Raw genomic sequence first — 14,756 nt, 5'->3', positions numbered from 1 at the left:
GCCCCTTTCCCTCAACTTCTTTCTCTTCCTATTGTTTCCTCCCCACTCTCTCTCTCCATCCTCCTTCCCCTACTTCTTCTCCTTTTACCTTCTCCCCCTTTCCTTTGCTACCACATCTTCTCTATTCTTCTCTTTTCCTTCATTCTCCACTACTTCTCTTCCTCCTCCTCTCCTACTGTCCCTCCTTCTTCTGTTCTTTCCTCGTGTTATCTTCCTCTTCCACTTTCTCCTCCTCCCCTTTCTTATTCCATTTTTCTACTCCTCCCTTCCTCCTTTCCTTCTCCTTCCCACCTTGTCTCTTCTCATGTTCCACCTTCTGTTATTTCCCTCTTCCACCACTCCTTCTTTACTCCTTTCTTCTTCCCTTACTTTTCTTCCTCATCCCTTTCTCTATCCTTCTTTCCCTCTTTCTCTTCCTTCTCCCCTCACCCCCTCTTATTTTCTTCCTCCTCTTCTCCCCTCCTTTCCTCTTCCTCCTTCTCCTCCCTCTCCTCTTCCTCCCTTTTCTCCATCCTTCTTTTTCCCTCACCTCTTCTTCCTCTCTTCTTCTCCTCCCTCCTCTTTTTTCTTCTTCTTTTTCTTCCCTCAACTTTCCTCCTCCTCCCTCACCTTCTCTTCTACCTCTCCCCCTCCTCTCTCTACTCTTTCTCCTCTCCTTCTCCAACCCTACATTCCATATCTTTCTCCTTTCCCTTTCTCTTCATTCTCTTCCCTCTCTTCCTCTCTTCCTGTCCCTTATCTCATTTTCCTCCTCCATATCCTTCTCCACCCCCTCCTGCCCCAATCCCCCTCTTTCTCCTCTTTTCCTCCCTTTCCTTTTCTTCATTACCCTTCTCTGTCTCCTCCCACTCTTTTCTTCTTCCTCTCTTTTCTTCTCCTCCTTCAACTTTCCCTCCTCCTTCTCCTCCCATCTTGTCTTCCTCCTGCTCCTTCTCCTTCACCTTCTCCTCTTGCTTATCCTCTGTCTGCTCCTCCTCTGTCTCCTCCGTTTTATTTATTCCCCTCCACATCTTCTCCCCTCACTACCTCTCCCTCTTCACCTCCCCCTCTCTAGCCTTCCTTTCACTTTAAACCCATCCTTCCTTTTCCTTCTCCTCAGTCTTTCCTCTTTTTCTTCCCCTTTCTTTTACTTTTGAAACCAAGGAGTAAACCCAGGGCCTCCTTAGCTACATCTACAATCCTTTTACATTTCTAAACAATTTTATATTTTAAATTATGTGTATGCATATGTTTGGAGCATTTCCATTATGTCGAACCTTTAGCACTAGGAATGAGGCCATGTTATCATGTAATATGAACACCTAGTAGAAATTCATAATGTGTAAGTAAAAGAAGCACCAACATTCAAGCAATGTTGTTAAATAAGCAACACAAATTCTTTTAGCGAACATTTATTTGTTGTTGAAATACTGATAAAACATTTAATATTTTTATTTCTGTTTACAAGAATAAAAAAAACTGAAATATTAAGCCCTGTTATACTTTGACAATTTTCAAAAACAACTATAGTAAAAACAGCAAATAGAAATGTTTACTGATCCAGGTCATAACAGGGAGTGGTCAGCTGACCCTCACAGGGCTTGTCAACAATACTCAGCAAAAGCCACTTTGTAATTGTCAGCACTAAATAGAGAAGTGGAATTCTCAGCTAGGTATTTAAGGAAATCATGCAGATACCTAGACACTCCCATAAGACTATGCCTACTAAGGAGGGAGTGGGTCAATACAGTCCCAGTTTGAGTAAATAATCGTAGGAGGTATGGAGCCCCATAAACCTGAGACATTGGAAAATGAGGATAAGCCAGGTGGATTTGAGCAAACTGGGGCTTTTCAAACTGGCAGAGCAGCTCAGTGCCCAGCATCCTGTTGAAGTATTCTCTTATTCCATATACAAGTTCATCAACAGAATATTCCCTACTATCAGCCTTTTCCTGTGATTTCACAAAAGTGACATACTCCGCGAGAATAGTATCTACATTCTTCTCAGCAGGGAGTTGGAATAACTGCTTATGCTTGTTTATCAGTTCCCAGTCCTCAACAAGACATGACTTAAGTTCATCAGGCAACTTCAATTCAACTCTCATTCTCACCTTCCCTGCCTGCACAGATTGACCAGTGGTGACAGTCCCAGCCACATTCTGGTGAGGAATCTGTGGCACTGTGCTGGTACCACTGCCAACTCTGTTTTCTTGAATATTCTGCATGGTCTTTGACTCTGGCATGTTAGGTGTGGATCCTGAAGTAGAGGGTTTCTCCACAGGAAAGCTTTTTTCCATGGAGTGATGACCTTTTGCCTCAGGGTACCCGCTATCTACTCTGTTACCTTTCTCAGCAGTGTAGCTGCTTTGGGAAGACTGACCTCTCTCCTCAGTATGATCTTTCTCAAAACAGATGAATTTCTTTTCCATCTGACCTTTCTCAGCAGAGAGTTCTCTTTCTGCAGGGCATCTTTTCTCAACAAAGTGACCTCTCTCTTCTGTGTGTACTTTCTCTGCACAGCAGACTCTCTGGGAAGATAGACTTTTCTCTGCAGGAGGACTTGTTTCAGGAGGGCAGCTTGCCATGGCAGATAGATGTTTCTCTACAAGTTGGCTTTTCTTTGGAGGCCTATGTCTCCCTGTGGGGTCATCTTTTGGAGCCTGACCTCTTCCTGTGGGGCAATCTTTTGTTGCAAAGGATCCTCTCTCTGCATAGTTGGTCCTTTCAACTGAATGACCCTCTTTCCCAGGAGAGGGTCCTTCTCCAATGAATGACCCTCTTTGGCCCAGTAGGTTTTGATGGGCTGACCACTCCCTGCAAGGTGATCTTCACCTGCAAAGGGTCTTCTTGCTGCCGAGCTACCCCTTTCATCTGAGCGGCCCTTCCCCGCAGGGCGGCTTTTCTTCTGAGGCTGACCTCTCCCTGCAGGGTGATCTTCACCTGCAGAGGGTTCTATCTCCTTAGAGCTACCCCACTCAAATGAGTAACCCTGCTCTCTAGGATACCTTTTTCTGAGACAAAGCCTCCTTCTGCAGCCATCTTTCCCGGGAGAGGGTCCTCTATTTGCAGAATTACCCTTCTCAGATCAATGACGCTTGTCAGCAGTGTGGCTATTAATGGAATGATCACTCCCTGCAGGGCAATCTTCACCTACAAAGGGTCCTCTTGCTGCCGAGTTAGCCCTGTCAACTGACTGACCCTCCTTTCAGGAGGGCGCCTTTTCTTCGGAGGCTTACCTCTCCCTGTGGGGTCCTCTCTTTGCAGAGTTATCCTTCTTAGATGAATGACTCTCTTCTGCAGGACAGCTTTTGATGAGGTGACCTCTCTCTGCAGGGTGATCTTCACCTGCAGAAGGTCCTCTTGCAGCCACCTTACCCCACTCGAATGAGTAACCCTCCTCTGCAGGATAGCTTTTTCTGAGGCGAGGTCTCCTTGTGCAGCGATTTGTTCCAGGAGAGGGTCATCTATTTGCAGAGTTACCCTTCTGAGATAAATGGCGCTCCTCTGAAGGGCTGGTTTTGATGGGACAACCTCTCTAAGCAGGGCATGCTTCATTCACTATGGAGTTACCCCATTCCACTGAGCAACTCTCAGCAAGGTGGCATTTCATGCGTTGACCTCTCCTTGCAGGGCGATTTTCACGTGCAGAGGGTTCTCTCTCCTCAGAGCTACCCCACTCAAATGAGTAACCCTTTTCTTCAGGGTACCTTTTTCTGAGGCAAAGCCTCCTTGTGCGGCGATCTTTCCTAGAAGATGGTCCTCCCTTTACAGAGTTACCCTTCTCAGGTGAAGGACTCTCCTTTGCAGAGAGGCTTTTGATGAAGTGACCACTACCAGCAGGGCAATCTCCACATGCAGAGGGTTCTCTCTCCTCAGAGTTACCCCATTCGAATGAGTAACCCTCCTCTGCAGGATAACTTTTTCTGAGGCGACGTCTCCATGTGCGGCATTCTTTTCCAGAAGAGGGTCCTCTATTTGCAGAGTTACCCTTTTTGGTTAAATGACCCTCCTCTGCAGGACAGCTTTTGAAGAGGCGATCTCTCACTGCAGCGCTATTCTTCTCTGGTGAGCAAACCTTCCCTGCCAGGTAAGTTTTTTCAGCTGGCTGAATTCTCCCTATGGGGTGACCTTTCTTCTCTTTGTAGAGTCAGTCCTCTCTTCACAGAATGGCCTCTATCTGGTGATTGCTCTCTGCAGAAATAAATTTATTTATTTATTTATTAAAAATTTCCACCTCCTCCCTGCCTCCCTTTTCCCTCCCACTCCCCACCTCCCTCTCCCTCTCTAGTCCTAAGAGCAATCAGGGTTCCCTGCCCTGTGGGAAGTTCAAGGTCCTCCCTTCTCCATCCAGGTCTATAAAGGTGAGCATCCAAACAAACCAGGCTCCCACAAAGTCAGTCCATGCAGTAGAATCAAAACCCAGTGCCATTGTCCTTGGCTTCTCAGTCAGCTTTCATTGCTAGCCACATTCAGAGTGTCCAGTTTAATCACATGCTCCATCACTCCCAGTCCAGCTGGCCTTGGTGAGCTCCCATTAGATCAGTCACACTGTCTCAGTGGGTGGACACACCCCTCACGGTCCTGACTTCCTTGCTCATGTTCTCCCTCCTTCTGCTCCTCATTTGGACCTTGGGAGCTCAGTCCAGTGCTCCAATGTGGGTCTCTGTCTCTATCTCCATCCATCGCACGATGAAGGTTCTATGGTGATAATGCAAGCTATTCATCAGTGTGGCTTTGGAACAAGGCCAGTTCAGGCACCTCTGATGCCCAAGGAACAATCTGGGGACATCTTCTTGGACCTGGAACCCCTCTAGAGTCAAGTTTCTTACAAACCCTAAAATGGTTCCCTTAATTAAGATATTTACTTCCCTGCCCCCATATCCACCCATCCTCCATCCCACTCATCCCATTCCGCCAAGCTCTCTCGAATCCTCCCCTTCTCATTTCTCTCTACCCATCTCCCGATACATCCAGCCCCCACCCCCGTGCAACCATGAACATCGATGCAAAATTTCTCAATAAAATTGACAAACCAAATCCAAGAACACATCCAAAAAATTATACATTATGATCAAGTAGGCTTCATCCCAGAGAGACAGGGCTGGTTCAACATACAAAAATCTATCAATGTAATCCACCTTATAAATAAACTGATGGAAAAAAATATGATCATTTCGTTAGATGCTGAAAAGCATTTGACAAAATTCAACACCCCTTTATATTAAAGGTCTTGGAGATATTAGGGATATAAGGTCCATGCCTATATATAATAAAAGCAATATACGGCAAGCCAACAGCTAACATTAAATTAAGTGGAGAGAAACTCAAAGCCATTCCAATAAAATCAAGAACAAGACAAGGCTGTCCACTCTCTCCATACCGCTACAATATCGTGCTTGAAGTTCTAGCAATAGCAATAAGACAGAATAAAGAGATCAAGGGGATTCGAATTGGAAAGGAAGAAGTCAAACTTTCGTTATTTGCAGATGATATGATAGTGTACATAAGTGACCCCAAAAACTCTACCAGAGAACTCCAACAGCTGATCAACACCTTTAGTAATGTGAAGGATACAAGATCAACTCCAAAAAATCAGTTGCCCTCCTATACACAAAGAACAAAGATACAGAGAAGGAAATAAGAGAAACATCACCTTTCACGATAACTACAAATAGCGTAAAGTATCTTGGAGTAACTCTAACCAAGGAAGTGAAATATCTATTTGACAAGAACTTCAAGGTTTTGAAGAAAGAAATTGAAGAGGATACCAAAAAATGGAAGAATCTCCCATGCTCTTGGAGACGAAATCAGTACTGCGAGGGATGCTATCACCCACTGATACAAGGGAACGGATCTGATGAGAATTTACCAGGGCCAGTCGGACTGGGACTGAACGAGGACGTGATCTAGCCAGATTCTGGGAATTTGGCCGGATTCTCTGACTGTGGCTGGCCCGGGGACTTTCTGAAAAGCCATTGACTATGACACTGGGACCTGTTTCCTCTGCATATGCTGGATTTTGGGGATCCAGTCTGTTTGGACGCTCGCCTTCCTGGACCTGGAGGGAGGGGGAGGGAGCTGGAGCTTCCCACAGGGCAGGAAACCCTGACTGCCCTGGGGGACGGAGGGGAAGGAGGGGGGGAGTGGGGAGAGTGGGAGGGTGTTGGGAGGGGGGGCGGAAATGGAAACTTTTATAATTTAATAAAATTTACTAAAAAAAAAATAAAAAAATAAAAATAAAATGGCAATTCTACCAAAAGCAATCTATAGATCCAATGCAATCCCCATCAAAATACCATCAAAATTCTTCACAGACTTTGAGACAACACTAATAAAGTTTATATGGTAAATCAAAAAACCCAGGATAGCCAGACAATCCTATACAATAAAAGTACTTCTGGAGGCATTACCATCCCTGGCTTCAAACTCTATTACAGAGCTACAGTAATGAAAACTGTTTGATATTAGCACAAAAACAGACATGGTGACCAATGGAATTGAATTGAAGACCCAGATATTATTCCACAAACCTATGAACACCTGATTTTCGATAAAGGAGCTAACATTATACAATGGAAGAGGAAAGCATCTTTAACAAATGGTACTGGCATAATTAGATGTCAACCTGTAGAAGAATGAAAATAGATCCATGTCTATCACCATGAACAAAACTCAAGTACAAGTGGATTAAAGACCTCAATATTAATCTGACTTCATTGAACCTGATAGAAAAGAAAGTGGAAAGTAGTCTACAAGACATGGGCACATGAGACCACTTCCTAGGTAGAACCCCAGTAGCACAGACAATAAGAACAGCAATGAACAAATGGGGCCTCCTGGAACTGAGAAGCTTCCGTAAAGCAAAGGACACTGTCATTAAGACAAAAAGGCAACCTAATGAATGGGAGAAGATCTTCACCAACCCCTCATCAGACAAAGGTCTTATCTCCAAAATATACAAAGAACTCAAGAAACTAGACACTAAAACTCTAATTAACCCAATTAAAAAATGGGGTACTGAACTGAACAGAGAATTCTCAACAGAAGAAGTTTGAATGGCCGAAAGACACTTAAGATAATGCTCAACCTCCTTAGCGATCAGGGAAATGCAAATCAAAACAACTTTGAGATACCATCTTACAACTGTCAGAATAGCTAAACTCAAAATCACCAATGATAGCCTATGCTGGAGAGGATGTGGAGGGAGGGGAACACTCATCCATTGTTGGTGGGAATGCAAACTTGTACAGCCACTGTGGAAATCAGTGTGGGGGTTTCTCAGGAAACTGAGAGTCAACCTACCTCAGGACCCAGCAATTCCACTCATGGGAATATACCCAAGAGATGCCCTATCATACTACAAAAGCATTTGTTCAACTATGTTCATAGCAGCACTATTTGTAAAAGCCAGAACATGGAAACAACCTAGGTGCCTCTCAATAGAAGAATGGTTAAAGAAGGTGTAGAACATATACACATTAGAGTTTTACTCAGTGGTAAAAAAACAATGACATCTTGAATTTTGCATGCAAATGGATGGAAATAGAAAACGCTTTACTGAATGAGGCAACCCAGACCCAAAAAGAGGAATATGGTATGTACTCACACATAAGTGGATTCTAGCCATAATTAAAGGACATTGAGCCTATACTTCGTGATCCCAGAGAAGCTAAATAAGAAGGTGAACCTGAAGAAAATCATATAATTATCCTCCTGGATATTGGAAGTAGATTGGGTGAGATTGGTCTGTAATTCTCTTTCTTGGTTAAGTCTTTGTGTGGTTTTGGTATCAGGGTGACTGTAGCTTCATAAAAGGAATTAGGCAATGACGCTTCTGTTTCTATTTTGTGAAACACATTAAGGAGCATAGGTATTAACTCTACTTGGAAGTTCTGATAGAATTCTGCATTGAAACCATCTGATCCAGGGAATTTTTGGTAGGGAGGTTTCTGATGACAGCTTCTATTCCTTGCAACTTACAGGTCTATTTAAACTTCTCACCTGGTCTTGACTTCATTTTGGAATATGGTATTTATCTAAAAAAGTGTCCATTTCTTTCACATTTCCAATTTTGTGGCATACAGGCTTTTATAGTAAGATCTAATGATTCTCTGAATTTCCTCTGTGTCTGTGGTTATGTCCCCCTTTTCATTTCTGATCTTGTTAATTTGCCTGTTCTCTCTCTGGCGTTTGATTAGTTTGGCTAGGGGTTTGTCAATCTTGTTGATTTTCTCCAGGAACCAGCTTTTTGTTTCATTGGTAGTTTTGATTGCTTTCTGTGTTTTAATTTTGTAGATTTCAGCCTTCAGTTTGATTTTTTCCAGTCTTCTACTCCTCCTGGGTGAGTCTGCTTCTTTTTTTCTAGAGCTTTCAGGTATGCTGTTAAGTCTCTAATGTGTGCTTTTTCCGTTTCCCTTATGTGGGCACTTAGTGCTATGAACTTTCCCCTTAGCACTGTTTTCATAGTGTCCCATAAGTTTGGGTATGTTGTGTCTTTATTTTCGTTGAATTCAAGGAAGACTAATTTCTTTCTTTATTTCTTCCTTGACCCAGGGGTGGTTCAGTAGTTGACTGTTCAGTTTCCATGAGTTTGTAGGCTTTCTGGGGTTAGAATTGTTGTTGAATTCTAACTTTATTCCATGGTGATCCGATAGTACACAAGCGATTACTACCATTTTTTTTATATCTATGCATGTTTGCTTTGTTACCAATTATGTGATCAATTCTTGAGAAGGTTTCATGAGATGCTGAGAAGAAGGTATATTCTTTTCTGTCTGGGTGGAATGTTTTATAGATGTCTGTCAGGTCCATTTGATTCATTACATCTGTTAATTCTCTTATTTCTCTGTTAAGTTTCTGTCTGGTTGTCCTGTTCTTTGGTGAGAGAGGAGTGTTGAAATCACCCACTATTAGAGTGTGGGGTTTGATGTATGCTCTGAGTTCTAGTAATGTTTCTTTTACATATGTGGGTGCTTTTATATTAGGGGCATAGATATTCAGAATTGAGAGTTCCTCCTGATGAATTGTTCCTGATATGAGTATAAAGTGTCCATCTCCATCTCTTCTAATTGATTTTAGTTTGAAATCAATTTTATTAGTTATTAGTATAGCCACACCCGCTTGTTTCTCTGGTCCATTTGATTGGAAAACCTTTTCTTAGCCTCTTTAATCTGAGGTAGTGTCTGTCTTTGTGTTTGAGGTGTGTTTCTTGTAGGCAGCAGAATGTTGGATCCTGATTTCATATCCATTCTCTTAACTTGTGCCTTTTTATAGGTGAGTTGAGTCAATTGATATTAAGCGATATTAAAGACCAGTGGTTGTTAACTCTGGTTATTTTTCCTTATGATAGTGTTTGTTTCCCTTCTTAGAGTTGTGCAGGTAGAGAGTTGTCAAATGCTTGTGTTATTATGGGTGTTGTTGACTTCCTTGGTTTGTGATTTTCCTTCTAGTATTTTTTGTAAGGCTGGGTTTGTGGCTACATATTGTTTAAATCTGTTTTTGTCCTGAAATATCTTGTTTTCCCCATCGATGGTGAATGCAAGCTTTGCTGGATATGGTAGTCTGGGCTTGCATCAATGATCTCTTAGTGTCTGCAGCACATCTATCCAAGACCTTCTGGCTTTCATGGTTTCCATTGAGAAGTCAGGTGTAATTCTGATAGGCTTCCCTTTATATGTTACTTGACCTTATTCCCTTGCAGGCCTTAATATTCGTTATTTATTCTGTATGTTTTGTGTTTTGATAATTATGTGGTGAGGGGATTTTTTTTTGATCCAGTCTATTTGGTGTTCTGTCTGCTTCTTGTACATTCATAGGAATATCCTTCTTTAGTTTGGGAAAGTTTTCTTCTATAATTTTGTTGAATATATTTTCTGGGTCTTTGATCTGCAATTCTTCCCCTTCTTCTACCCCTATTATTCTTAGGTTTGGTCTTTTCACTGTGTCCCAGATTTCCTGGATGTTTTGTGTTAATAATTTGTTGGATTTGTTTTGTGCTTTAATCAGTGAGTTTATTTCCTCTATAGTATCTTCAGTGTCTGAGATTCTTTCTTCTATCTCTTGTATTCTGTTGGTAATACTTGTCTCTGCAGTTCCTGTTCGTTTACTCAAATTTTCCATATCCAGCCTTCCCTCAGTTTGTGTTTTCTTCATTACCTCCATTTCATTTTTCAAGTATTGAACTGTTTCCCTTACCTGCTTGATTGTTTTTTCTTGTTTTTCTTGATTTTCTTGGGTATCTTTCAGAGATTTATTCATTTCCTCTACCTTTTTGTTTGTTATTTCCATTTCTTTATGGCAGTGTTTCTCCTTCTGTTTGAGTTCCTCTATCATTTTCATATAGTTCAAAGTCGATTTCTTCTATTTCTTCTGGAGTATGGTGTTCAATTCTTCTTGTTGCGTGATCCCTGGATTCTGGTGATGTCATGTTGTCTTTCAGGTTGTTGGAGGAATTCTTGCACTGGTGCCTTCCCATCTTTTCCTTCAAATGCAGCCAGGAGAGTCTTGGTGTCTTGGTCTAAACTTTGCTGTGACTGACTCTGGGTGGATCTCCTCAGTGCAGGTGCAGGAACTGTTCCCTGGTCGGCTGGTCTAAAAGGTTGTCCTCAGGACAAGGACAGGACTTTTGGAGGTCAAAGGACCCAGTAGACAAAAGGGCAAACTCAAGGGGAAGGAGAGAGTTGTGTGGAGCCAAGAAGCCCCTGCAGCAGGAGTTGGTGGTGCCTTGCACTCCCCTCTGTCTGGGCGGGTGCACACTCACCCCTCTGATTGGGTAGCCTCAGTGAGGGAGTAGGACCTTTTCCTGTTCCTGGGCCAAGAACCTTGCAGACAATAGGGCAGGCTTGGGGTGGTGGGGGTGGGCAAGGAAGTGTGGAACAGAGAAGCCCCTGCAGCAGGAGCTAAAGGGGCCCAGTGCTCCTTTCAAGGATGTTCCGCCCCGTCCTGGCATGGCACCCACTCACAGGTCTGAAAGGTTGTCCTCAGGACAGGGACAGGACTCTAGGAGGTCAAAGGATCCTGCAGACAAAAGGGCGAACTGGTGGGGGGGGGGAGATGTGCGGAGCCAAGAAGCTCCTGCAGCAGGAGCTGGAGGTGCCTTGCATTCCCCTCCTGCTGGGCGGGTGCTCACTCACCCCTCTGAGTGGGTAGCCTCAGTGAAGGAGCAGGACCTATTCCTGTTCCTGAGCCAAGGACCTCGCAGACAATAGGGCAGGATTGGGGGGGGGAGTGAGGGTGGGCAGGGAAGTGTCCAGAAATAAATTTTTTGACTTAGGGGTCTTTCTCTTCAAGGTCATGGTTCTCAGTAGAGCGACCTCTCCCATCAAAGTAACCTTTCTCAGTAGATACACTCTTCTTAGTAGAAAGTCCTTGTTTTGCAGGTTGATCTCTCATGATAGGGCCGCCTCTCTCAGCCAAACCACATTCCTCTGTAGAGTGACATTTTTCTGGAAAACGACTTTTCTTGATAAGGTGACTTCTCTGTGTAGGAAGATCTTTCTCAAGAGAGAGATGCTTCTCAGATGAATGACTTTTCTCAGAAAAGTGACGCTTCTCCCCAAGGAGGTGCCTGTCAGAGGGGTACTTTCTGGCAGAGGAAAATTTTCCTATAGTAAGTCTTCGCTGTAGCACGATGTTTCTCAGCTAACAAAAGCTTCTCAGCCAAGGTGCTCTTAACTGTAGTGCAGTGCTTCTCAGCAGTGGGACTTTTATCTGCAATGTAATACTTCTCGGGGGAGGGATTTTTCTCTCTTCTTCTGGTTTTCTCATGGGAGCGACCTCTCTCCACCGAGCGACTTTTTGTGGCAGGGCCACCCTGTGGTCTTCCTGGAAGAGCTGGTTGATGATTCCTTGGCTCGTCTGACTTTTGTTCTGAGGAGCGATTTCTCACCTTTCTGACCTCCCTGTAGCTTGGTGTCTGCTTCCCGAAGTCATCTCCTTCCCCAAAATGTTGGTCACGAACATGAAGTCCTTTCCTTCTGGAACTCATTTAAGTAATACTAACGAATTCCCAGATTTTCTAGTATTATCTGGGAAAATGGACTGGGCACACAACCCAAAAGTCTCTTGCCTGAATTAGTTCTACAACCAGGATCAAATCTCCCTATGGTTTACCAAATTTAGCTCTTTTTTACGGACGGTAGAGGAGCAGCACTCTGCTTGTCTAACCGCCAGCACAAACTGAGGTTTCTCGCAAACTATCTGTACACGAACTTCATCTTGGGGGCGGGCTTATGCCATTCGGCCAATCGCTAGTCATATGTAAATTATCCTACGTTCCATAGCCAAATGATTGGACCACCACTCTGATGTCATAGTGGTGGCATGTGGGGCGGGGAGGGGCGTTTTTTTTTAAAGACCAGGTTGTCCTTAAGCACACAAAGATCCCCAAGCTAATGCCTCTCCAGTGCTTGCATTAAAGGCCTGCATGCCCTGCTCATCTTTCTTGATTAATGTGACTTCCTTCCTCTGACTCTTTCTATGCCTAAATCACTTGGTCCCTTCTCTTCAATCCTGAGTGCAAGGGTGTGGAGAAGCTCTAAACATAACAGCCCTGCAGCTCAGAGGGAGAAAAAAAAACAGTGTCATCATCAGCCTATGGTCACTGAGGAAGAATAGGTCTCTTTCCATTCTCCCTTTTTACATTGCCTCCAGCTTTGGTACACTTCTGAAAATGGCAACGAGTTCATTTCCATTCACCCTGAGAATGTAAGGATGATAAATTAATCTATTAAACTGTGTATCTCAAAAAATAAACAGATAGTCTGAAAGTTTAAAAAAACTGGAAAAAGATACAAGATATAAATTGAAAGCCTAACAGGGAGGAGAGCAGAGAGAAATGCAGAGCTCAATAAAAATCAATAAAAAAATTACTGATGCCATGCAATTTTGACTAGAATGTGGGAAACCTACTACACATTATTGGTGGGAATTTAAATACATATGATCATTCTGTTGGATAATTTGGAACCATTATATCTAATTTTAAGATGCAAATGTACTTTGATACAGCAATTTGACTTACAAAAATGCTTGCACATCTGTACAAGAATGTTTATAGTTTATATGACTATAAATAATGTAATGGTCCATCTGTAGTAGAAAGATTATATAGATTATCATCTTTCGGCTGTGAAATACTATTATATCACTGAAAATAAAATGTACTTCCATAGAGAAAAAAATTGCAAGCCTAAGAAAGCTAGAGTGGCAATATAAGTATCCGACAAAATAAACTTTAAAAGAAAAACATTACAGGCCAAAGAATGCTTTCTAATGATGAAAGGGTTAATTGTAATAGGAAGCTATTAACAATCACCTAAGAACAGAAAAAAAAATTACAGGAAGCAAAACGTCACAGAGCTATAAAAGACAATTCTAAATATTAATTGGAGATTTCAATAACTACTTTCAGTATTGGTTAGGACACTACGGAGTAGTTAACTGTGAGATAAAAGACTTGAACAACACTAAGAAGCAAATAGTCCTAGAAATACATCTACACTACAATCCTCCTAGGAGTAGCAGAACAGACATTCTTCTCAGGTGAATGTAGAACATTCTCCATGTTAGATCACACACTGGAACGAAGAAAAAGAAAAGAAAAGTGTAGAATTAAGTACACACTTTAACTACAACGGAATGAAGTTAGAAATTGATAGCAAGGAAATTTATGAAAATAAAAATCTCTCGAAACTAAATAGTATAACAATGTGTAAAAGAAGAAATTAAAAAGGGAAATTAGAATATATATTGAAAATACCACAAATCCTACAATCCCAGCCACTTGAACTGCTGAGGCAGGAGAATTGAAAGTTCAACTACAGAGAAAGTATGTTGGAAATAAAAAATGCAAATGAAGACAAAATATATGAATATCTATAAAACATTACTAAATTAGTGCTTTTAAACTATGAGTGCCATTTACAAAACAAGAAAAGGGGGCTGGAAAGATGGTGCAACAGTTACAAGCCCTTGCTGTTCCTGCAAAGGACCAGTTTGGGTCCCACAAGCCACATTCAGGGTCACAACCATCTGCAACTCTAGCTTCAAGGGATGTGATCCCTTCTGGGCTCTTCAAGTACCCATACACACACACACACACACACACACACACACACACACACACTTTAAAAAAATATCAGCTCAATAACCTGACCGTTTGTCTCAAGACACTGGGATAAAGGAACAAATAAACCTAAAACAAGCAAAAAGTATAAAATGATGGAGATTTGGATGGAAATTAAAAAAATATAGAATAGCAAAACTGTACATAAAATCGATTTATCCCATTTCCATAATGGTGGGAAACATGGGTAAAGTGACCACAACTTAGGCAATACTCACTGAGCCCTCTGCTTGTCATTGTATCTCCCATTTACTAGACTAAGGAGGCAATGCCAGGCTTCCAAGATGTTTGTTTTAAAACTGAGTCACATTAAAAAAAACAACTGGCATTTGAACCGGGCAGTGGTGGCAAACACCTTTAATCCCAGCACTCGTGAGGCAGAGGCAGGCAGATCTCTGTGAGTTTGAGGCCAACCTGGTCTACAAGAGCTAGTTCCAGGACAGGCACCAAAGCTACAGAGAAATCCTTTCTCGAAAAAACAACAAACAACAACAACAACAAACAACAAACAAAACCCCCCAAACTGGCATTTGTAAAAGTACAACATAAAAATGTCAGGAAAATGAGGTCCCCAGTCTCTCTGTGAGCTGAATTTATGGTTTAAGTTTCTTTTGATACTAAAGGTTCTTAATTCAAGAACTATATTTTTAAG

At 42.3% G+C, this 14,756-nt stretch overlaps 1 protein-coding gene across 1 annotated transcript; it reads right to left on the bottom strand.

The window, feature by feature from the left end:
- Positions 1–1,571: 1,571 nt before the first annotated feature.
- Positions 1,572–11,965, bottom strand: LOC125417849 (uncharacterized). The gene is given in 6 exon segments (XM_087902576.1): positions 1,572–2,650; positions 3,073–3,178; positions 3,355–3,443; positions 3,550–4,059; positions 11,250–11,581; positions 11,583–11,965. Coding segments are annotated over 6 exon segments (2,499 nt in total).
- Between the last annotated feature and the right edge of the window lie 2,791 nt (positions 11,966–14,756).

This window comes from Myodes glareolus, chromosome X, assembly GCF_982192425.1.
Source record: "Myodes glareolus chromosome X, mMyoGla1.1, whole genome shotgun sequence".
Taxonomy (NCBI): domain Eukaryota; kingdom Metazoa; phylum Chordata; class Mammalia; order Rodentia; family Cricetidae; genus Myodes; species Myodes glareolus.
The sequence above is the reverse complement of the archived record's forward strand: the minus strand, read 5'-3'. Positions and strand labels throughout refer to the sequence as shown.